This window comes from Lissotriton helveticus, chromosome 9 (assembly GCF_964261635.1).
Source record: "Lissotriton helveticus chromosome 9, aLisHel1.1, whole genome shotgun sequence".
In the NCBI taxonomy this organism is placed as follows: domain Eukaryota; kingdom Metazoa; phylum Chordata; class Amphibia; order Caudata; family Salamandridae; genus Lissotriton; species Lissotriton helveticus.
Window position 1 is genome coordinate 342,843,679 of NC_136070.1, and position 24,799 is coordinate 342,868,477.

Below are 24,799 nucleotides of genomic sequence, written 5' to 3' on the forward strand. Positions count from 1 at the left end.
ACACAGGAGTCCAGCCACCCACGCCCTGAACGCCCACCACCCTGGAGCCACAGACAGCGCCAGTGGCGGGAGAAGGATCCACAACATCCAAGGACCAAGACAGGAACCAGTCGCCCACAGGACCCACTGGATGAGGAGGGGACCTAGAAGGCACCAACCAAACCCCAGAGCACAGGACAGAGCAGCCACAATCAAGTCTAGCACCATCCTCAGACATGAGAGGCAGAACACCCCCCACGGAGCTCGGGCGACCCAGGGGGACCGGAGACCCAGCGGCAGAGGAAGAGGACATCAGCACGCCCCCACCAACCCCATGCGACCCAGTGGCAGACACCGCCAAGGCCACCACCAAAGAATCATGAGCACAGACAGGACACAAACCCCACCCAGCGAAACACAGCGCCACCAAAGGCAGAGGAATACCTGCCGAGGTACAGCACCAAGGCTGGTACCACAGGGCAAGAGAAACGCCCAAGCAGGAAGGGGAAAACAATCCAAAAACTAGCACAACCCCCTCCTACCTGGCTGCCGGGAAGACAGCATACCAAGAGGAGGCAGCCACGCAGCCCGATCCGGAAAAGCAGCCCCAGCCACAGGAGGACCGCCGACACCGCTGGGGATTCCTGAGCCACCGCTCTGCCCCCATACCACAAGGGAGATGAGGAGGAGAGGCACCACCAGGAGAACGCTGCAGAGGGCATCACCTTAGCAGAGAACCAGACCAAAGACTCCCCAGCACCGCCACAGGGAGGAGCTGAAAATATAAGTCTCACTAGGAAGACAGAAAAAAACAGGTGGAGGTGGGGGCGGGCAGAGTTTTTATGCTGGGGGTGGGTCTGGGTGGGAGGCGGGCCTCAATTGTACTGAAGGAAGAAGAGGGAGGGACGGGAGGTAATGATTCAGGTTTAATGTAACTATTAATTTGATACCTTGGAGTAATATCGAAGTTAAATCTTAGAGCAGTGGTTTTTCAAACTCCATGTTAGCCAATGGGGCCACCTGTCTTGCTACACTGAAAACAGCAATTGTGTGTCTTCACTGTCAGGGCATGGCGTGTGCACCCTCAAGCTAGTTCTGCCCCTAGGGTGGGTTACCTGATGTGAATGCATATTTTAAACATCTGCCATCATGGTGATGGCAGAATTAAGAACTCTGGGGCAGGGTTTTCTCCACTTCCCACAGGAAGCGGTCATATAAGGGTAGAGTAACCCCAGGGGTAAGTAACCCATTGGCTACTTGTAGTCTGCACAGAGTCCAGTAAGTCCCCAAATGTATAGCAGAGGATAAAGTAGATATTACCTTACTCTCAACTTAGTGCTAGCTGATCTGAGCAGCTAGACTTAGAGGGTAGTGTGAATGCATTTGTTGTACACACTCATACAAGGCTGAACACACACTCAATGACTAACTCAAGGGTGCAGGGGTATCTTTAGGAGTTGGGTTTCTCTCACCGGATCCGGTCTGTTGGACCCTTAAGGAATAGGCTGCAGGCAGCGTGGTGCAGTTTAGGAGAGGTCATCCAACGCTGGATCTCAGGTCAGGATTTCTCTGGAGATGTCACTGGATCATTGGGCTACCAGGACTCGGGCTGTGGGCGACGGGTGCAGAGTGGTGCAAGTGTTGCGGATCTGCTTGGACCCGGAGTCCCTGAGTATCTTTCTTACTGGACAAATCCTATGTCCATGCGAGAAAAGAGTCTTTGTCACACGTAAGCTCATGTCTCTGGGGTTTTTGGAGGTTGCTCGCTGCAAGACACGCCGGTTTCTACGAGCAGGGTCCTTGAAGCGAGAGACAGGCCGGTAGGGCTTGGGCCAAGTCAGTCGTCGACTTCCTCCTTCGCTGCTGCACGATCTTCAGTTCTTCTTCTTAGTTCGTCCAATCTAAGGTACAAGGTACAGGGTAGCTCTTAAATACTAAAGTTAAAGACTTTACTGAGGTTGGGGGGCAGTAGCCAATGGCTACTGTCCCTTAGGGTGACTACACCTTTGGGTGCCCCCTCCCTTTGCGGAGAGGTGCACATCCCTATTCCTATTGGGCTTAATTCCCCAAACCAAGATGGAGAGTTCTCAAGAGAGGGGTTCACCCCAGCTCCTGGCCACCCAACGGGTGTGCCATGCCAAGGTGGACACTCCTACTCTGCTCACTAATTTTCCCACATGTCCTGCTGTCATAAGGTGGGGCTGGGACAGGGGGCAAGCATCTCCACTAGTTGGAGCTGCCCAAATCAGTATAACACATGGTGAGAGCATTTGAGGCTGTTCCTACAAGGGGGGAGGTGAGAAGCACCTCCACCCAGAGCAGGCATTGTTACTGACCCACAAGAGCACAAAGACTTTCATCCCATGAGGGCAGAAACCTGTTTGGTGGTGGCTGGCTGGCAGGGACTGGTCAGCCAGTACACTAGACGTTGGGTCATTTTACAGGAGGCGCCTCTAAGATGCCTAGAGTGCATTTTATAATAAATTCATCACTGGCATCAGTGTGGGTTTATTCTGCTGAGACTTTGGATATCCAAATTTCTCAGTCCTTAGTAAAGCCATCATGGAGCTGTGGAGTTTGTGTCAACAAACTCCCAGCTCATGTTCTCAAAATGGCTTCACTGCACTTAGTGTCCAGGAATGGACTCATACACTGTGGGAGCATATTGTTCATGCAGCTATGCCCTCACCGGTGGTATAGTGCACCCTGTCTTAGGTCTGTGAGACCTGCCAGAGGGATGAATCACCTATGCCACAGTCAGTGGTGTTTAGGCCTGGCACACAGGAAGGTGATCCATGTCGACTGTAAGTTTAGCTGCACTACAACACATTCATTCATTCTCTCTCTCTCTCTCTCTCTCTCTCTCTCTCTCTCTCTTCCCCCCCCTCTCTTCCCCCCCCCTCTCTTCCCCTCCCTCTCTTCCCTCCCCCCCCTCCCCCCCTCCCCTCCCCTCCCCCCTCTCCTTTAGGGTGGCACAATACATGCTGCAGACCTAAGCGACCCTCTCCGTGCACAAGGCCCTTGATACCACTGGTACCTTTTACAAGGGATTTATATGTGGGGGGCCAGAGGTATGCCAATTGTGGGAGCAATTGTACAGTTTTGGTAAAGAACACAGGCCCTAGGAACCTGATTGACAGGGACCCTGGGCACATCAGTCAAAGGGCATCAGAAAGCTGGCAAAAGCTGGGGGGTACTGGAATAGAATCCCAGTCACTACTACCCAATAGTACCCTAACACCCCTAAATCTAGTATTTAGGGGAGCCCCTAGCACCAGGAAATCAGATCCTGCTGACCTGAAAGAAGAAGACTGACACTAAAGAGCCGCAAAAGCAAGACCAGAGGAGCAGCTACTGACTTGGCGCCAACCCTGACGGCCTGCCTGCTGTCCTCGACTATTGCGTCAAAGTCGACTAAAGCTGCTGTACCTCCAAAAGCCTAGGAGGACTGTCAGCCTTTCTCCAAGCACCCAAGAACTCCTGTGGGGTAGTGGAGCCGCTTCCCTGCACACGTGCAGGCACCCCAAGAGACCTGTGAGGACCCTGGACCGCCAATACGGACACCGGAAATCACCACTGCACCTGAGCCGCCTAGCCAGAGTCAAAGTGGGCCAACTGTACATGCGTGGACCCCAGGCGCTCCAGAGATGAAGCACACCTTGGGTTTGCCAACTCTGGACTTCCGTAAGGACCCTGCAGCCTCTCGGTGCTGGCCCCCTGTAACGTGAATGTCTCAGATGATGAAAAACAGACTCCTAAAAAACCTCTGCACCCACCTGCCCCAGCCCATGGAGAAGAGGATCAAAGGTGTTCCTGCATGCCAGAGCATCGTCCGACCTAAGCACACTTTGTGGTTCAGCCTGACTGGCCTTCCAGTCCCTGCCTACAGCGACTGTGACTGGACCGATCCCCACTGACTTACACGGGCACCAGACGCTGTATTGCACCTCTGCACCGCCCGCTCTTGAGCTGCCCGAGGTGACCTGCTGATGCTCCTTTCAACCCTTTCCCATACTACCTTAAGTCCTGAAGATTGTTCCCGTCAGTCGTTGTGAAGTACCTGTGTGCAGTATATGCTTTTCCTCCATAGGATAACATCACAGCTTCAGAAATTACACTGTGTCACTTTTAGAAAACAACAAACATTTCCATCTCTAAACGTACTTGCCTGATTTCAATTATCTAGGTGCCAAATATTATATAAAGATAAGTGTTCTTTTTATAAATTGGTGTGGATCTCCTTATTGAGTCGTGTGTACCATTTACTGACCCTGTGTGTATTGCAGATGTCCAACACTCCTCTCTGATAAGCCTAAGGCTGCTCGACCACATTATCCCCTAAGAGAGCACCTTGGAATTGCTACAGCAAGCCCCTTTCCACTTATTAGGGATACCTGGACTCTTTACACAATATACCTCTTTTTCTTATACTATATAAAGTGTCAGCTTACTACAATTAAGTGCTTGATCCTCCCAATGGCCTTCTGCTTGTGCCCACTGTTGACCAAACATACCTGAAAAGGGTGCATAGGGTAATATTGTCATGCAGGGAGCAATTATGCACAGCTCTTGTACAGTTCTTACAGTATGGAACATTGTGTCTGAAAGTGAGTCAGCGGCTGCAGAAAGTCCATCACCCTCTATGTGTTTCGGTAAGCATGGCCTGCTTGTGCGTTTAGTTTGTTCTTTTAGTATGGACACTAAGGGTTGAATTTGCTGGGGTTGGAGACTTTTTCACCTTGATCGTAAAACCGAGTTTGTGCTGTATGCTCAGTGTATTCTAGGCATTGATCTTTGCTGCTGTTCATTATCATCCGATTTTCCAGATACAGAAACGCAGGGTGGGATCCTGGGAGGGAGGTGTGTGACATTCTGAGCAGAACCTTTCCTGAATAGTGGAGAAGGCACACCCTTTTGATGTAATATTTTCCCACTGTGTCAGGGAAAGGGTGGTTCTTCCCCTGGCAGGTGTAGTGTGATGGGGGTGGGGGGAATGGGGTTCCACTAATTACTCAATACTTCCACTCTCATAAACCCCCTCACCTCCCTTCCATGGCCCAAATGGCTTTTCCTATATTATAAGGATAATAAAAGCTCCCTTTGTCAGAGTCAGTGTTTTAGTATTTGGTGGCGGAGCCTGAGGTTGTAGAAGAGGAGGCGGACGAAGGAGGTGCATTTGGGAGAGGGAGAGGTGGGAAGCAAAGTGGGGCTTGTATTAATGTGCCTAATCCTTTTGGGGCTTGGTGGTGGTAGATGAGGAGGTAAGTAAGGCTCTTCCTCAACAACCAGAGGTCTTTTCTTCGGCACTGGAAGGAGGCCTGGAGCTGGAGGTTTTGCAGCAATCCTCCCTGTGTCTGGACGAATAAAAGGTTTTCTATGCCTTTAATCAAGGATATATGCAAGCCTTTACAGTACAGACCAATCTCATGTTTTTGACATAGTTGTCAGCAGAGGCTGAGACTTTGTTTTTGAGATTGAAGTGTGGTGACTCTTCGATGTTGACCTCCACTCCAAACATGCCAGTGTCAAAGGAGTGTGGTTGTACTTTCATGCCGATGGGGTTTCAACACTGTGTTAGGATTTAGACCCAGGGTGGTCATGAAATCTCCCTTTTGTATCAATGGAAGACTTTCGTGAAGAGTGACCATATGGAAGTGTTCTGATATAATGTAATGGTTTAGTGGTCTGAGATCAGGAATAAGGTGTAAAGACCCATCATTCTGGGGGATAAGGAAGTATAGCGAGTGTACCCCTGTTTCTTAAAGTTGTTTTTGAACTGGTTCTATTACTCCTTTTTGTAACAGAGCTGCTATTATCCTGTTGAAGGAGAATTGGATGTTGTATTGATAATGTATGTTTGCGAGGTGGGATATTTGGAGGAGTTGTAACTAGTTCCAGACAGTAGCCATGTTGGATAATATCTAACACCCATCGATCTGTTGTGATTGAGTTTCAGATTGGTAGAAAGATTTGAAGACAATCACTAACAGGTGTTAAGTGGCCTGGGGGAATGGTTAAGAAGTCACTGTCATTGTTTGAGGTATGGGTATTATTTCCCCGACCTCTTCCTTTAAAATCTGGTTCTTCTATAGGAACCTCTGTAACATGTTTTTGGACTAGAGGTTTACCCCTGATTTTTATATACTGCCCCTGTACAAGAGGAGGTGGATCTTGCACCTTGCCTACAGGCAAGCCTGTGAAAGGACCCATGATATGTGTTTGTTTGCAAAGCCCCCATTGATTTTGCGACCCTGTGTCCTTTTTCATCTTTTCTAAGGCTGCGTCCACATGAGGTACGAAAAGGTGTCCCTCGTCAAATGGTAGGTATAAGATTGCCTATTGAACCTCGGGCTTGAATACAGAGATACAAAGCCATGTGTGTCTATGCAATAGAATGCTAGTATTTATCTCCCTAGCAGCGGAATCAGTTGCATCTAAGGAACTCTTTATGGAGTTGTTAGGTATAAGTTTACCTTCATTTACAATTTCCTGCCCTCTTTTTTTGTTTTCCTCTGGGAGGTATTGGAGGAGTCTCTCCATTTCGTCCCAATGGGTCCTATCGTATCTAGCTAATAGGGCCTCGCTATTAACTATGCGCCAATGATTAGACGCTTTAGCAGCTACCAATTTTCCTGAAGCATCTATCAATTTAGATTCCTTGTCTGAAGGTGGCGCCTCTCCTGAAGTTTGGGAGTTGGCCCTTTATCTAACATTAGACAAGACTATTTGACTTTTTGTCAATATGTGGTGTTCTAATTCTCGCCTTGACAGGGTCCTTAAAAATGTTGCCTGTGTGTGCCATACCATGCCTTTAAGGGTGGTAGGTATTGTGCCCCCCCCCCCTGGGGTGTCAAAAAGAAAATCCACTTCTATTGTATTTTTATGGAATGGAACATGAAGGTAAGCTGCAGCCCTTGCTATGAGATCATGATACGCAGAAGCTTCATCAGGTGGTGATGACCTAGTGGGTCTGGAGCCCCTTGAGAATTGGCAGCAAATTCATCCCAAGCATCCCCTGGGTGCATGTCTTGTGGTAAATCCCACTCATCATCTATTATGAGTGAGTGAGGAGATATGTCACTTGGCTCAGATGGTGTCGGTGACTGAGGTGTTGGGAGTGGATGCAAGTGATGTTATTGGAGTAGGAATGTGCTAAGGGCTTCCTGTAGCATCCTTTTTCTTTGGAGGGTGGAGAGGAGCATCTAAAGCCTCCAGGAAAGTTAATTGTTTCTTTGAAAACTGGTTTCTGCAGGCTGAAGCACAATTTTCTTAGTTCCAGGTTGAATCTACAGTGTTTTTTTTGTTTTGGGTGGAATCTTTCCTGCATGACATCAGGATCGGTTCCGGTGGAGTCTTCAATCCGTAAGTAAAACACTTCAGTGGCGGGAGCTTCGACTTAGGCCGAGCTACTGTTGGATACATAATAACCAGTTTTTCTTTTGGTCCCGATCCCGATTGTTGAGGCGTTGTAGGCCCAGATGTGGAGGCCCCTACTGTAGGCCGAGCTTCTGTTGCCAAGGGCGGGCTTCCGATTCAGTCTTTCGGTACACGCCATGGCTTTTTTGCAGTGGCGGATAAGGAGCATGAGAGATTACATCCGAACCAGTCGGTGGAAAAAAACAATCTGAGGATGCTGTTGATGACCATGCACAGTGTTACCAACCAAGAGGAAGAGTCACACAACCTCATGACTCGAAGAAAACTTCTTGAAATAAAAACAATTTGTAATCATCCGTGCCCAACACTAGATTGCGATTTTTGCAAAGCAAGTGTATCTACAGCACACATGCCTCAAACATATACATATATACACATATATATATATATATATATATTCACTGAAAAAACCATAGGTTAGAGACCATATATAGTTAGGAATTAGCATTTAAAAAACCTTGAAAATTCACTGAAAAAAACATAGGTTATACACCATATATAGTTAGGAATTAGCATTTAAAAAACCTTATTTTACTCACACAAAACCATTGAAATTCCATATATAGTTAGTTGCACTAACTATATATCGCGCACCCGCAATCCACTGCTGATGATGTCACATATTACATCATTCATGACATGGTCAGTGACATCACTGATGACATCTCAAATGACATCACTGATGACATCACTGATGACATCTCATTTGACATCTCAAATGACATCACTGATAACATCATCCAGTGACTGTGTGTTTCTGTAAAGTTTAAATATGTTTGATATATTGAAGAATGAGTGGATGTATAAGTGTCTGGATGAAGGATTTAGTAGGTGCGTGACTGACTGTATGAGTGAGTGAATAAATGTGTCGTACTAAATGCATGGGTTAGTGACTAAACTGTCTGAATGTGTGCATCAGTATGTCTGTTGTGATGTAAACTGCTGCATGTGTTGATCATTAGCTATACGAGAGGCTATATGTGTTATTGATTGGTTGCCCAAGTATTTGTATGGGAGATTGAGTTTGTGTGGGGGTGGCTGGGAGGTGTGTGACTCTGTGCATAGATGTGTGAGCAGTTGATTCACTAGGTGTATGAGTTCGAGAGTGCATGTGGAAACACCTGTATGGGCGGTTGACTGTGTGCATGAGTGTATTGGTGAGTGAATGGATATCTCAGTGCTACATGTCAAAGTAAGTACATATGTAAAACAAAGTACATGTGAGAGTTGGCATATATAAATAACTGTGCATGAGAGCTAGTGAATGTGTGAGTGGCTGTATGGATCATTGTGAACTTGTATCAGGGATTGTATAAGAGAGTAAATATGTGTTAGTATATGTTTGAATAAGTAAGGTGTGTATAACTGTATAGTTGAGGAAATGGAGGTGAGATTGTTTCTTTGCATGACTGACTAGGTGTGTGAGTAACTCCATGGATGAGTGACAGTGTGTGAGTGTCTGTATACACTGAGTGTATCTAAGGTTATATTAGAGTCTGAAGAGGTTTATCGTATTAGCACAAGAATGATGTCAAATGAGATGTCATCAGTGATGTCATTTGAGATGTCATCAGTGATGTCATCAGTGATGTCACTGACCATGTCATGAATGATGTAATATGTGACATCATCAGCAGTGGATTGCGGGTGCGCGATATATAGTGAGTGCAACTAACTATATATGGAATTTCAATGGTTTTGTGTGAGTAAAATAAGGTTTTTTAAATGCTAATTCCTAACTATATATGGTGTATAACCTATGGTTTTTTCAGTGAATTTTCAAGGTTTTTTAAATGCTAATTCCTAACTATATATGGTCTCTAACCTATGGTTTTTTCAGTGAATTTCAATGGTTTTTTAATAGCAAATATCATAAGCTGTCGAATGTCAAGTACGTGGTAAGTAAAAACATTTTCGTGTTTATGCACACTGATCTGCTTTGAATGCTGCCCCCCCTCATTTCTATTAGGAGTACTCTCTCTTTGCAGATAGTGAAGGGTAGTTAACGCAGGCCTTTGCCCCCGTTGTAATCCGTCGTGCCTGCTTCTCTCTCCATTTGATTGATTGTTATCCAAGCATTTACTGTTTTAGAATTGGTTCTCTTTGGTTCATTCTCTATTTACAAACAAGCACAGAGTCGCAATACTCTGTTTAGTCTTTGCAGATAGTGAAAAAACGTGTAAAAAAACAAAAGGGATCGAGCAAAATCAGTAGGCCACTAATGGGATCTCTTTTTGACCTCGCTAAAATAGAAACATTAGGAACAACCCCTCATGAGAAATACGTCCCCCTGGGCTTAAACGCCGAGATGGTAGGGACTGCATCCCGTGGAGATAGGCCGAGACGTCACTCAGCAAAAAAATAAAATAAAAAGTCTATAAACATACAATAAGTTAAAAGTCAATCATTCTTGTTTCCTTGTAGTACGCTCCCCAGTCCGCTTTCCGTTACGCGTACCGGGCGCACCCCACGAAAAAAAACATTTTTTTTTTTCTGGTTTTTTTTGCCCCGCGGGGCCCTTTTAAAGCCTCCACATCAAACCTAGGGGGTCTGGGAGGATCTACTATGCCCCCTTATGGTCATTTGCCCCTTCGCTTTGGCCTCCTCTTGTCTCTCGATCCTACCGAGAGACAAGATGGCGGCCGCTACGGACTGTTTGGAATGTTTACAGACACCGGAGAGCCAATCAGCTTCGCATCGCAATGCTCCGTAACGCGAACCGGATCGCTGCCCGGAGCGCTGTTACAGATATATATCTTTTTTTGAACGTTAATTTCTCAAAATCCACTGGAGCACATATATTGAGACCTAGCAAAGGCACATCGGGCTACCAGTCCCTACAATTTTGCCAAGTTTCGTGCAAATCCATTCAGCCGTTCGGGCTAAAAGTGAGGCCAACCGCCCTATGGAAATTAACATGGGAAAAACGCGTTTTGGGACCCCCCTTTTTTCTCGGCCCCCCCTTGACGAAACCCCCCCAAATTTTCAGGGGCTGCTCAGAAACAAAATGTTCCATTTTCCTGAAAATTTCAGCCAATTCCGTCCACAAACGCCAAAGTTATTAGACATAGAATTTTCAAAAATCCCATAGAGAAAAAATCCTAACTATATATACCTACTGGCGACCGCCAGTAGGAGAGATATATATATATATATATATATATATATCAATCAAATCCTCGAACCAGCACCTCCAGCAGACCTCCCTCGAAAAGGACTCCACCGGAGACAAGAAACGAGAGCCGACCCAGGCTGAAGGTGAATAATTTATTCGTTTTTTAATTTCGCCACCAGCATAACGTTTTGGCCTGCCCAGAGGCCTTGGTCACATGACGCTATTAAAGCAGCAGTTTATTTTTAAAGTGCAAGTGTGCAGAACCCTGTTACATGATTGATAGTAACAACAGCCAGATTTACTAAACACAGAGAAAATACTGGGTGCGTGGTAATCAACGCGCTAGTTTGTAAAGCCTGACATTTCATCATTCATATTGAGACTAGAACATGCTGATAAACATTTTTATTACAGAAAGTAAAACGGCAAGATAAAATATAATACAATATTAGAATCAATAAAGAAAGTACTTAATATGATAATATCATGGCTATTAAACAACCCTCGTTGGACAGAAATTCATTCAAATTCATTGATTCATTCAAATCAAAAAACATTGGCGTGGGAATTGACCCGATACAACCCAAGTGGGTAAAATCAATATCCTGTGTAAAGAATATATCCCCAGAATTTCTCAAGACTGGCTGTAAATACAGTGCAAAATGCAATTTATTTAAATAAATCCATAATTTTCAAGCATGATATATATATATATATATATTTATAAATATTATTACAACTGATAATAAATTAGCCAAATTTCCTACTTCACAATAAATCCTTTTTGGGCTTTTCTGTGTGAATCAGTATTCCTTTCTTCCCCTCTACAGGGCAAAACATTAAAATATCCAATGAGGACTATTTCTGTGTAAGATTATTACTATTTCCATTTCAGCACGTATTTACTATAACCAATGTAATACAAAGTTGAAACAGGCGACATGTTGCCTTTTACCTTTGATTATTTCTCTAGAATAAGCCAGTAAGATGGTTTAAAGGCTCAGTGTTCAGATCTGTGATGCGGGGACAGATGTCTGAATCATGGTGAAGAGTTCAAGTCTTTTTATCCTTTTGTGGCTCATAGGAGGAGTACTACCAAGTAGGGTAATATAACAAGTGTTTTTATAATGGCACTAAGCATCAAAACTGCAGTAGAAAGCTAAAAAAAACACAAGCAAGCATTAATATCAGTATACATCCTATCTAAGAGAGCATGAACTCTTCGGAGTTTTCCATGTTGTACAGAGAAGGGTTATAATTAGGGATGCCAGTTTTATGGTATTTCTTTTTGGGACATTTCCGTCTGTATTTAAACATATTTATTTGTTGCTAATGTTATCTGTATTTATCTATATTTATTATGGGTTTTGTCAAAAATTAAGTTGAAACTAGTATATTTTCACATTTATGTAACTGAGAAATTTGGATTCATGCTTGAACGCCTGATGGGTTTCAATGATATGAACACCCACAGATGATAAATCAGTGCAAGTATATGAAAACATGAATGTTTAGTATCAAGGTTTTGCACATCTACTGTTGTTTAAGACTCTTTATTAAATTTATTTTAACTTATAACCCCTTATCAATCCACACAGATATTGTTCAAGCAGTCACGGCTGACAGCATTTAGAATCATCACTCAAAAAAGAATCTAATTTCCATTTTTATCTACATTTAAAAATAAATACAAACATAAAAACAAATGGTTTCCTGTAAAAATGAGTGAAAACAGGGAGCCCTGGTTATAATGGACCTCATGTCCTACCCTTCCTCCACATCCTTCACTATCAGTTATCCTGGTTCTATTCTCAAATTTCACTGAAATATATGTGATAAAAGGAAATTGGACACGCACATCTAGAATATGCACAACATTCTATTTTATGTATCTCTTATATTGAAGTTACACCACCTTCCAGATAAGTAAAATCAGATAATTTCACATTGAGTCCATATCGAAGAGATGAATGTGATTCTTTCTTAAATGCTTTTATTTTTCTTTATAAGTAAGCCACAGCCGCCGCGTTTCGTTCTGCGAACCGAACTTCTTCAGGACATTCATAAATCTCTCGTAGCAAATAAAGAGTATGGTGCTATAAGGAGATCATTTCCTCTTTGCAATAAATATTGATGTTGTGCTTCTAAATCTTGTGATAAACTTGTTGTCCTCAAACAACAATCAAAATCCTTTAAGTGAAATATTATGATATGGTTATCAATTCCAAATATCCAGTCCGTTTCTTATGTTGGACCCAATATACATCATGCCGTATTGACGGGGCCTATACGCCCAAAAACAATCACAATTCTATTTTATAGCTAATAATTATCTGCAGTATATAATTACTCTCCCAACAGCATAACATCCTGATGATCCTGAGAAACACTGAGGGAAAGGCCTATTGAGGGTATTCTTTGCACTTTTGAAAAATTCTGGTTTCACGAGCAGCTGAGCAGTGACCTCATGGCTCGTAAGTAGGCAATACTGGTGTAAATCCTCCTCCATCAATCACAAGCTCCTCTAAAATGTCTCAGCGGGCACTGCTCACCATCAGCTCAAGACTGTGTCCTATTCAAGCCCTAGCTACACACTTTACAACTGACTTTAAGCTTCTTAAATGACAAAGTAGAACAGCTTGCCATGGCCTACTCAGGACTAATAAAAGGGACTCCACAGTTAGCAAAAGATAGGTAATCTCCATTTACTTTATTACAGTCAGCTTAAGTTTTGTTGCTTAGAAGGTACGGAAACGGGGGAGAAGAAAAGAAAGAGGAAGGGAAGGAGGGACTTGTGTGCAAGTATTTTCTATGAGAGTGGTGCCTAGGTGCATTTGGGTCAGTTTGTGTGCGTGCGTGTTAGATCAGTACACATTTGACCATCCAAAAGTGTTATGAATTCTCATTCTTGAGTGCAATAGGTATCTTAAAATGTACTTGAAACATACATCTTGGGTATTTTATGTTGAAATCCATATTTATTAGACAGTCTGCAATTCAAACAAAATAAGTTATACATGTTTACCTTGAAGGTAGTCTTCAGAACATAGAGCAACAGTAGACTTCCTCTTTCTATTGTACTGCTGCGGAAATTACCAGACAAGCATCGCATGTCTAAATCAAAAGCAGATCCCGTACTCCCTATATTATGCTCGTTACCATTTTTCATGGTTGAAATAGTGGCCTAATTTTGGAGAGATAAAGAGTGTGTCCCTACCTAGTTTGATGGGTGAAGCAATATGGCTAACACTATTTCTACAAAACACTTGCTTTTAAGAAAAAAAAAAGAAGAAAAAAAAAAATTGAAATAACTATGCCTTCCACTCAGTGGTTTCTAAATTGGCTCTAAAGCAATAAAGGACTTATTTCAATAAAATAGGCCAGGGGTGGGGGCGATTTTGTCCTGCATTTGCACAGTGTGGTCCTTCTCCTGTTCTGCTGCCGCAGTTGACTGTATGCTGTCAACTGTTGGGGGGGAAAAAATGGCACCAGAACTTAAGATGTTACTGAGTGAACAGACAGATTTCACTCTCTTGAAATTTACGGTGCGATGGTTCACTGCGATGATGCAGTGGCACAGAGTTGCACAGTATTACACTTTGCACAAGAAAGGATTTTCCACCTCATTTTTTTTTTGCCTATACATATGGAGGACACAACTCAGGTGGCCTACAGAACTAAAAAATCATTGGGGGTCTATGGATGATGAAATTCCTGCTTAAATGTAGCATCTGAAAATAATGTGATGTATCATACATATGGCCTTAAAGCAAAACGACTGGCCATTGAGAAGCAAATGGAGCTGGTGCAAACATTATAAGACAGGGTTAAACTTCCTCAGTCCCAGCAGAGCTCTCATTCCAGCATAAAGTATTGCAACGTGGCTCTATTGCTCTCTAAGAGGACTGGAGAACCTTCGTTGAAACAAATTCAATTATGCGATGAGAGACCATAAACCATACACCAGATGATGTATTACACTACATATGTGAGCAGGAGTGGCACATTTGCCTGCGCAAGTCACCAAATATTTTTTATTATTAACCTTACCTCTGATCTTTAGATTGTGCCATCTCTTCCCCTATCAATTTTGGTCGCTGAGCTTGATGTACACGAATCATCTGTAACAACTGGTCTGCCTCACAATCGGGGAGGTTACCCTTAATAACAAATATAGAATAACCTAGGGAGGATATAGTACATCAATCTCAGATTTCGAACTACAGTCAAACATAAGCCATTCTAGAACACAGAATAACAAAAACACGTCATGGACACAGGTCTTAAAAAAAAAACAAAGAACACAAGGAGGTATACAAAAATACAGCCACGGTCACGTTCTTTCAGTATCCCAAACATTAAGTTATGTTTAGATGAAATAGTAAACACAATTCAAGTCTAACTCTCTAATAAAACTGAAACTGAGAACCATCATAAGCCAGAATATAGATATATTTTACAACATGGGTCATCTTTTCTGAAACTTTAGACATACCTGGTGGGATATAGAGGAGAAGGAAAATGTTACTTACCAGTAAGCATCTGTTTATGGCAAGTAGTGCAGCAGATTCACATGTTTAGCATAACCCACCCATCTAGAGTTGGGCTCGGATTTGCGCAAGTTGTTTTTCTTCAAAGAAAGTTTTTCGAGTCATCAGGTAGTGGGACTCCTCCTCTTGCTGGTAATGCGCCTGGTCAAAGACTCCACTGTAAAAATTGTTTTCACGTACGGTGGGTGAGGATAAAACATGAAGCGAAGCAAAGTATATAGAGATGTCCATATGAAATGAGTTTGTGAGAAATAGTAAAAGTAACTAAAAAGCATAGGCATCCCAGGACGAGGGTGTTCACATATGCATCTACAGCACTACATGCCATGAACAGATGCTTACTGGAAAAGTAACATATTCCATTCGAGGCATGCAAGGCTGTAGATACACATGCTTAGCATAGACTGTAAAGTAGTCCTCCTCCATGATCGGTGGTTTAGCCTGTGGGAGTTAGCTTGAAATAGCGTACGTAGCACTGCTTGGCCCACATTGGCTTGTTAATGGGCCAGTACATCTACACAGTAGTGTTTTGCAATTGTATCTGGTGTGGACCATGTAGCTGCTTTACATATGTCAGCTAAAGGTATATTTCCGAAGAAGGTAATTGAGGCTTCTTTGTTATGAGTGGATTGAGATCTAGGAGGAATGGGTAAGGTTATTTTCGCTTTAGAATAAAAGTCTGGATGCATTAAACAATCCATCATGCAATGCTTACTTTAGAAATAGCCTATCCCTTGTTAGGTTTTGAGAAAGCAACAAATAGTTGATGTGTCTTCCTAAATGATTTAGTCCTGTCACTAGATGAGAGCTTGTTTTACATCTAACATGTGCAAAGCCCTTTCAGGTTGGGAGAAAAAGGCAGGAAGATACAAAGACTGATTAAGGTGGAATTGTGAGACCACCTTTGGAAGAAATTTGGGGTTAGTGCGAAGTACAACCTTGTCCCTATGTGTTTGGAAGAAGGGTTCTTCTAAAATTAGCGCGTGAAGCTCAGTGACGCGTCTAAGCAAAGTGACAGCAACCAGCAAGATTACCTTCCAGGATACAAACTGGAAGGGGCAGGAGTGGAGGGGTTCAATGGAGGGTCCATCAATCTTAATACAATATTGAGATTCCATTTGGGGGAGCTGGTGGCACCCTACGCGAAATGATTATTATAATACCTTCCAGGAAGGCTTTGATGACTGGAATACTGAATAGGGAAGTGTGTTGCATATTTTGTAGGTATGCGGTTACCGCCGCTAGATTTAGCCTTAGAGATGTAAACGCTAAACGAGAGGTGTGCAAATGAAATAAGTAGCAGACAATGTATTGTGGCTGCTAAGAGATCAATGTGTTCGGAATGACAATAGTGAACAAATCTTTTCCATTTAGCAGTGCAAAAGACCAGAGTATCAGACATGCGTGCCTCCTTAAGAAGGTCTTTATATTGCTGTGGGAGATTGATGAGGTAACCAAATTCTAGGACTACAGAAGACAGATCACAAGATTGAGGGAACTGGGGTCCGGGTGTCTGATTTCTCCATGGTTCTGTGTGAGAAGGTCCTGCCTGTTCAGCAGTGTTTTGTGGTGAACTAATGACAGTTCGAGGAGTGTGGTGAACCATGGTTGTCGTGTCCATGTGGTAGCCAACAGGATGAGGGTGAGAGATGTCTGCTGAAATTTGCGAACCACAAACGTAAGCAGTGGGAGAGAGGGGAAAAGCGTACATAAATATCCCTGACCAACTCATCCTAAGTGCGTTGTGCTTGGACTGTGAGTGTGGAAACCTGGAGGGGAAGTCTGGGCATTTGACATTTTCTGCTGTAGCAAAGAGATCTATTTGTGGTTGTCACCAGCGATGGAAGTATTGGACGAGGACTTTCAGGTGGAGTTCCCACTAGTGGACTTGTTGGTGCCTCCTGCTGAGGAGAGCTACAAAGTTGTTGTCCACTCCCGGGAAATAATACGCTAACAGGTAAATGCTGTATTGAAGAGCCCACCTCCAAATGGTCTGGGCTAAAGGAGTGGACTTGATCTCACATGCTTTCCGAGATTATATATGGTTAACAAGTAAACTTGATAAGGACTACTTTGCTATTTGGGAGAGGAAGGCAGGCTTTCAGCGCTAGGTGAACAGCTAGTAACTTTAGGTGATTTATGTGGAGATGTCGCTGATTGAGTGTCCAAAAGTAGTCTATGGTAATCACAAAGTAATTACAACATAATGTCAACTATCTTCAAATGTTTTACAAACCTGTGACAAAGCCAATATCATCCAGCTAGCATATTCTTATCAACCTGTTTTGGAAAGTACAACTTTTCTTACCTCTACCAAGTCCAGCTCGGTTCTAAAAATAAAATACAACTAAAGAAATATTTTTTATACAAATAATTGGTCTGAGTTAAGTCTTTGAGTGTGTGACATCATTTCTTGCCTGAGTGTGAACAATAAATGCTTAACACTACCCTCTGAAAACGCCTTACTGCTAAGCCCATACTATCACAAATGCAGAATAAGGTGTTATCTACATTTATCTCTGTAAGCCTTTGGGGATCCACTGGACTCTGTGCACACTATACGCTGGACCCAGAGAGCGGGAGGCTCTCTACCTTGGGGTCCAGGAACATGCCTGGGAGAGGCAGCTGGCGAGCAGCCACTCATCCAGGACACTAGAATCAGGTCGTTTTTCAGGGGGCATCTCTAAGATGCCATGAGTGCATTTGGCATTAAATCCAACACTGGCATCAGTGTGAGTTTAATGGGCTGAGAGGTTTGATACCAAACTTCTCAGTCTTCATTAAAGCCATCATGGAGCTGTGGAGTTGTGGTGCCAAACTCCCAGCCCATGGTTTTAAAATGGCTTTACTGCACTTACAATGCCTGTGAACAGAACATTTACTGTAGGGGCCCAGGGCTCATGACACTGTGTCCTCCCCTGTGATACGGTGCACCCTGCCTTAGGGCTGTAAGGCCTGCTAAAGGGATGACTGACCTATGCCACAGGCAGTGTTTTGGTGGAAATGGCACACAGGGATGTGTGCCATGTCGCCTTGTAATTTTAGGGTCTCCCCCTGGTACACAGACTGCACTGGCAGTGTCTATGCGTCAGAGGAGGAGTCTCTGAAGTTGGCATAATATATGCTTCAGCCCTCAGAGACTTTCTCTGGCTACAACGCCCTTGGTACCTTTTACATGGGACTTGTATGTAGGCCAGAGAAGTGCCAATGTGGGTGCAAAGGTACGGTTTTGGGGAAAGATCACTGGCCCTGGGTACATGATTAGCAGGAAACCCGGGCGCACTTAGTCCAGAAGTATCCAACATCAGGCAAAAAGTGTTAGGCAACCATGCAAAAAAAGGAGCACAGGTGAGACTACAACATATAGGGGTGTTGAAAATCAATATTCCCTCAGAGGCTATAGGTTCGTATTTGGAGTTAGTTTGGGAGATATTGGAGAAGTTCCCCCATCTCATCCCAATGGGCTCCATCATACCTAGAGAGAAGGCCAATGGAATTTGTGATACACCAGTGACTAACGGATTGTGCGGTTGCCAGTTTTCCAGCTGCATCTATTTTCTTGCTCGCTTTATCTGGTGGAGGGGCTTCGCCAGATGTTTGAGAATTGGCTCTTTTGCATGCATTGCTACCACTAAAGTATGTAAGGGTCATTAGGGGACGTGTTTTTTGTCTACCCTTGGTGTTATCACACTAGATCTTAAAGTGTCATTGAATATGTAAGAGGTGTACCGGAGCATACCCTTTAGTATTTGTAGGTAGAAGAAAGTGTCTCAAATAGGAAGTGTTCCTCTAGGGGCTCATTGTGTACTTGTACCTTATGGAAGGTGGCAGCCCTACCAATAAAGTTGTGATATATAGTAGTGTCCCCTGAGGGGATGGTTTTGCAGGGTACAGAACAGGTTCTGTATCAGCTGGTGGGTCAGTGTCATAAGTATCCCATGGGTCATCTTCTGGAGGGATATCCATAGCATGCCACTCGTCATTCCCCCCCCCCCCCCCCCCCCCATGTCAGAATGAGATGACCCTTCTGGTGAATATGGTACAGGGACAGCTGGTGAAGCAGGTGATGAAGGAGAGCGATATAAAACCAGTATCAGAGGTGGGTTAATGTGTAGAGGACTTGTGGCCTTGTCAGTCTTCTTTTTCTGTTTGGGCGGAGTTGGAAAGTCCAAAGTCGCTTCAAAAGATAGCTGCCTTTTGGAGGGTTGACCACCAGTGTGTGGAGATCGAGTAATTTTACGGCCTGTGTAGGGATGATCACAATATGCTTCTGTCAAATGTCTATTTCTTCCTGCAGTCTTTGTCTGCAGACCCCGATCCATGGGTGGTTTTGCTGGACTCAGACGCAGATGCAGATATTTTCGGCTCCGAAGATCTTGGGTCAGATGCTGCAGGTTTCAGTGCCGACAGTGGCCGGTGTTTCGATGCCGAAATTTTCAGCTCTAAAGCTCGACTTGACTGACGCAGGAGTGATCAGCACCGAATCAGGCAGCTTCAAGGGTTTCTCTGATGCACAGCAAGGGCTGGGCGTGTCTAAAGATGACAGTCAGTGCCAACCAGGGCCCAAAGGCAGTGCTGGCCCAGCAATAAGTTTAGGTCAGCCTTGAACAGGAGGTCGACCATTTGTGGTGGATTGCTAGGGTCGATGTGAAGGTGCTGGGGCACAATACACACTGCTGGTTCTTGCATCTGAAGTTCAGAGCTGTCATCGGGGGAGAAGGTCCCTTCGTACCCAGCAGATGCCTGTGCATAATGTTCTTCTTGGATGTCTTTGGGTCCAAAAAGTCTGGTGTATTGTCTGTGCTCCTTAAAGACATTTCAAGACGTCAATGGTGTTGTAAAGTCTTCGTGGACCTAAAGGGGTGGCAGCCTCGTTGCTGGTCTCGTCGTGTTCAGGGGAGGGGCACAGATTACAGACCTGGTGGAGATCGGTGCAAGGATACTTAGCGCGACACCGAGGACAGGAACAAAAGGTGTCCGTTCCATCACTGAGCGGACATGGAGTGGGGGAAATGCCTGAAAACCGAAGTAAAACTCCGAAGGCCCACACGGGCCTCAGCCAATGAGAGTTGCTCCGACGGAAATGAAGACGTCGAACAGATGAGAGTGGCCCGCAAGTGATAATTCCAACAGAAAGCAGGTGTGAACTGAGAAAAAGCGCAGCACAAAGGTGTTGAATCGGAGCAGAAGAGCACACGTCAGAACCCTCTCTAACAATGGAGCGTATGACCATGAGCATTGCCAGTAAGACACAGAGTCAGACTACTAGTGACTCGAAAGGCTCTTAGAAGAGAAACAACATGCACACATCCAAACCCAACTCTAGGATTATGCAAAGCATGAGTATCTAGAGCCGTACATGCCTCAACCAGAATACTTTAAGCCTGCTCAGTCTACTTTAATTTAAACATTAAAAAAAACTGACGTTGAAAATGCATCCTAAAACTTGCTTTCTAAGTAACCATCTCCATCACTCTTCTTATGATAGGCAAAAGAGAAGAAGCCCCTCTCTGGCATTTGTATAAGTTATAAAAGGAGAAATCTACTGTTCAAGAGAGGAGACAAAGTTCAATTTAAGAAGCAGGTTTAGAAAAACATTTAGCTTCAGTTCAGTATTAAAACACACCTCTTATACTGTAAAGTAAAGCTTGAGGGTGCTGCAGATGTTGAGCCCCATCATTCGGACATCATACACGTTTTTGGTATGGCCCAAAGAGGCTTTAGCCTACAGACAGGTAAAAGCTTGCTGTTAGGCATGCATGTCTGGAAGGGAAATTCATACTCCATTTTAATAGTTTTTTTTAGGTTTATAAAATCACTTCAAAACTGTGTGCATGATATTTTTTGGGATGCTGTCTAAATGCTTCAAACTATATGATTTTAAATAAGTACCTTTGAATTAATAAAACTCTAACTTAGAACCATGCACCTATCTACTACCTAATTATTTCTTATATAATGTCCTTCCACTTCATAACAATGTTCCATCAACCAAAGATTCGCCTGTTTTAGTCCGTCTGTGCGGACTATGAACTAATGTGGAGAAGCACATGTTTAGTTAAGGAATATATTAGTTTCAAAGTAAAGCCAAAACATAGCTTAGGTCTCATAGCCACGGAAGGAGCATCTGTTTGCATTGATATGTGCTGACTGTGCTATAAAGCTTACAGAATAGCAATTTGCACTTCAGAACTATGAACAATGTGAATAATTAGCAGCACATCTCCTACCAGATGTGTAGTGCTGTAAATCTCTTAACAATTTTCCAACCCAGGCTTAAAGATCATTCACTAAATTGAATTTAATAATTCCATGTTTCTTTTTCTCTCTCTTAACGAAGCTTTATCTTCATCTTTGCTGAAGTTTAACAGAACACATGTTTCAATCACACCCTACTCAGGCCTGCACATGTCTTAGTTTCAATCCGACATAGGCGGATCATTGTCTTACCATTTCTGCATCCTTCTTCTTCCTATAAATTCACTACTCTTAGCCTGTTCACCTTATCTTGTACTATTGACTTGTTTGACTGATAGAATGTCTCTGTTGTACTAAAGTGAATGACAAGATATTTTATGTAAATGAAACGTATTGCACAGCACTTTTTCACCTTGTGTGGGTTTATCAGCCCTAAAACAAAAAGTACTGAATAAATATATTTATGGCTTATAAAAAAGTAAATATTGTCAGATAGTAAGAAAGAGTTTTGGAATGTTAAAGATGAGTTACACATTTTTTAAATGTGTTGAGGAAGGTCCCACCTTTGGAAATCAGAGAAAAAGTAGCTAATCTCGCATACAACAGGCATTTAGAGAGGAATCTGACAAAGGACAGAATAAGTGAGTGATCGTGATGGCCCAGAATGGATGGTACATGGAGAATTTGGTAAGTGGTTACCTGCAATGTGTGAGCTGTGGTAAAGCAGGAGTGTTAGGAATGCTTAGGGTCTTCAGCCAATGTCCCAGATCAGCTGAGGTTCAAACTAAGAATGGATATAGTTAGACCATCTGATTTGCTCTTAGCCTCAGAGAGGTTCATGGTGATGTTAGAGGACTACAAACCTAAATGGGCCACAGTGAAGTGCGAGTGTTTTGTGACTATTGGAGTAGTATCTGAGTTTTTAAATATAGTATTTACAAAGAATGGCATACCAAAGACCATTAAAATGGACACTGAAGTGTGCTTTAGCTCTGCAGAAATGAGAGTTTTGGAATTATGTGGATGCTGGGCATCACATGACGCCCTTATACAAACGCGGCGATCTAGGCTGCGGATGTGTGTTGCTGTGGGTGCTGTTCTATTTTAAAATTTGCTGATTTTAATAGCATGTTTGAAAACTTTATTTTAAAAGCCTTATGTGTGCATTTACGTTGTGACACTGCAAAGACCTTTCTTACCTGCACTTTCACTCGCTCGTGGCCCCGTTCCGCCCCGGCTTTGTGCCGTTTGTGCGGAGGGTCAGCTAGAGGAGCGTCACTTCCTGCTCGTGACACCACTTCCGCCCTGCACCTACTCATTGCAGGTTAGCGGTCTAGTGCTCCCTCACTTCCAGTATATAATGGCGGTATGGTGGAAGCGCAGCGGACGAGCGCAGCGGGAGCGCCGACTTCGCGCCCAAGTCGCGCACAAGTCAAGCCCGTCTGCGCCCGTCCGCGGCCGACCAGGCCCAGGGCTCAGTCGTAATGTCCATTCCCATACTTACTCCTCCACCGATCTCCAAAGTCTTAACTCCTCAGGGCCTATTTCTGCCCGCACTGTTAGGGCTGCCCAGGACTGTGGTATCCTTGTCCCTTTTGACACCCCTGCCCTAGAAACCCTTCCCCATCACGATACCTCCCTAGCCCTTTCCCCCTCCATGTCTCAGAAACCCACCCCTTTACTGGTGTACTATCTTAATACCCGCTCTCTAATTAGTCACCAGCTTGAGATCTTTCAACTACTACACGAGAGCGCCATCGACATTCTCCTCTTAGCTGAAACGTTGATAACTCAGGACTCAGTCCCTGACATCCTCGCAGCAATTCCTACAGGTTACTATATCATGCAAGCCAACCGGCCTGCCGGGAAGACCGGTGGAGGGGTGGCGGCCATTATCCGCTCCGAACACAAATTCTCAGAATTGACTGTGATCCCTATCCCCAAAACTGACTGCCTCTCTCTCAAATTTTCCTCTGTTAAGTCTGCCTTTGTCTGTGTCCTTGCTTACAGGCCTCCTAACCACATGCCCCTCTTTCATCAACTATTTGGCGATCTCATCTCCCAACTCGCGATTAATCATGCTAACATCATGATTATTGGTGACTTCAACTACTGGCCATCTGATGCCCGCGAAAGCCATTCCTCCATAGAGTTTACAGACCTTCTAACCAGTATGAACTTCCACCAGCACATTAATACCCCCACTCACCATAAGGGCCATATTCTCGACCAAGTTTGGACGTCTAATCTCGACATCTCCCCTCCCTCCGTACTCCCCTGTTCTTGGTCTGACCATTGCTTTATATCTTTCTTTCTCTACCTTCATGTATCCTGCCCCCCCCTCCCTGTCAAGAACTTTTCTGCTCGTAACTGGAAAAAAGTAAATCTGACCGACTTTTACGCCTCACTGGCCTCCACCTCTCCCACACCTTCGATCTCGGTGGCTGACCAGGCTGTTCACCTTGAAGCATGGCTACTTCTTGCCTGCGACAAAGTTGCCCCTTTTAAAACCATTAAAGCCAAGCGCCCTCACGACGCTCAGCGGTGGTTTTCTGACCAACTTAAAGCGGACAAACTTGCTCTCCGACAGGCAGAGCGCCGCTGGAGGCGCAATTACGATCCCCAACTCAGACTCGTGTACATAGACTTCTTAAAATCCTACAAAAAATCGATCTTGACAGCCAAATCCGCCTACTTTTCCCAAAAGATAATGGACTCCAACAACAAAGCCAAAGATATCTTTTCCATCATCAACGAGCTTTCTCTGCCTGACAGGGTCACACCTCAACCCCCACCCACCCAAACCTTGTGTGATTCCCTCAATTCTTATTTTATTGATAAAATTACAACTATTAAAAATAATATCCTTCCCCCCTCATTTCCCTTATCCCCACCTCCCCCCCCTATGAACACTAGTCGTCTGACAGAGTTCCCGCCAATTTCACTAGAAGAATTCTCTTCTTTGCTCCATAAAGTCAGCTCAGGTTCCCCTAATGACTGCTGCCCCCCTCAGATCTTGAGGGACGCCTTCTTGGCCTGTCCTGGCCCCCCACTTGCTTTGCTCAACAACTCTCTAGCTACTGGGGTAGTCCCTCACTCCTTCAAACAGGCAGCCGTCTTACCCATTTAAAAAAAAACTAACGCCGATCCCACAATCTCAAGCAATTACAGACCGATTTCCCTCCTCCCCTATTTGGGGAAAATCCTGGAGACATATGTCACCCGCTGCCTGAGCTCCTTTATCGAGAAATCCTCCTTCCTGGATGCCCAACAAGCTGGCTTTAGACCCCTCCATTCCACCGAGGCGGTCATAGTAGCCGTCATGGATGCCCTCAGGAAAGGTGCTGACAAAAACCCACAGGTCCTTGTCCTTTTGGACCTGTCGGCAGCATTCGACACGGTCGATCATACTATTTTGATCGACCGTGTCAACAATGCTGGCATCCAGGGGGTGGCCCTCGATTGGCTTAGATCTTTCCTCGACCACCGATCTCAGGCAGTCCATCTGTCCACTTTCTCT

At 44.2% G+C, this 24,799-nt stretch overlaps 1 protein-coding gene across 2 annotated transcripts in view; it reads right to left on the reverse strand.

Moving 5' to 3' along the window:
• ATXN3 (ataxin 3) overlaps nt 1–24,799 on the reverse strand; it is a 356,331-nt gene that overhangs the window by 205,468 nt on the left and 126,064 nt on the right. For both annotated transcript variants that reach the window (XM_078660070.1, XM_078660071.1), the window contains exon 7: nt 14,582–14,714. In XM_078660070.1, coding sequence (XP_078516196.1) covers nt 14,582–14,714 — 133 coding nt within the window. The remainder of the gene's footprint in view (nt 1–14,581; nt 14,715–24,799) is intronic.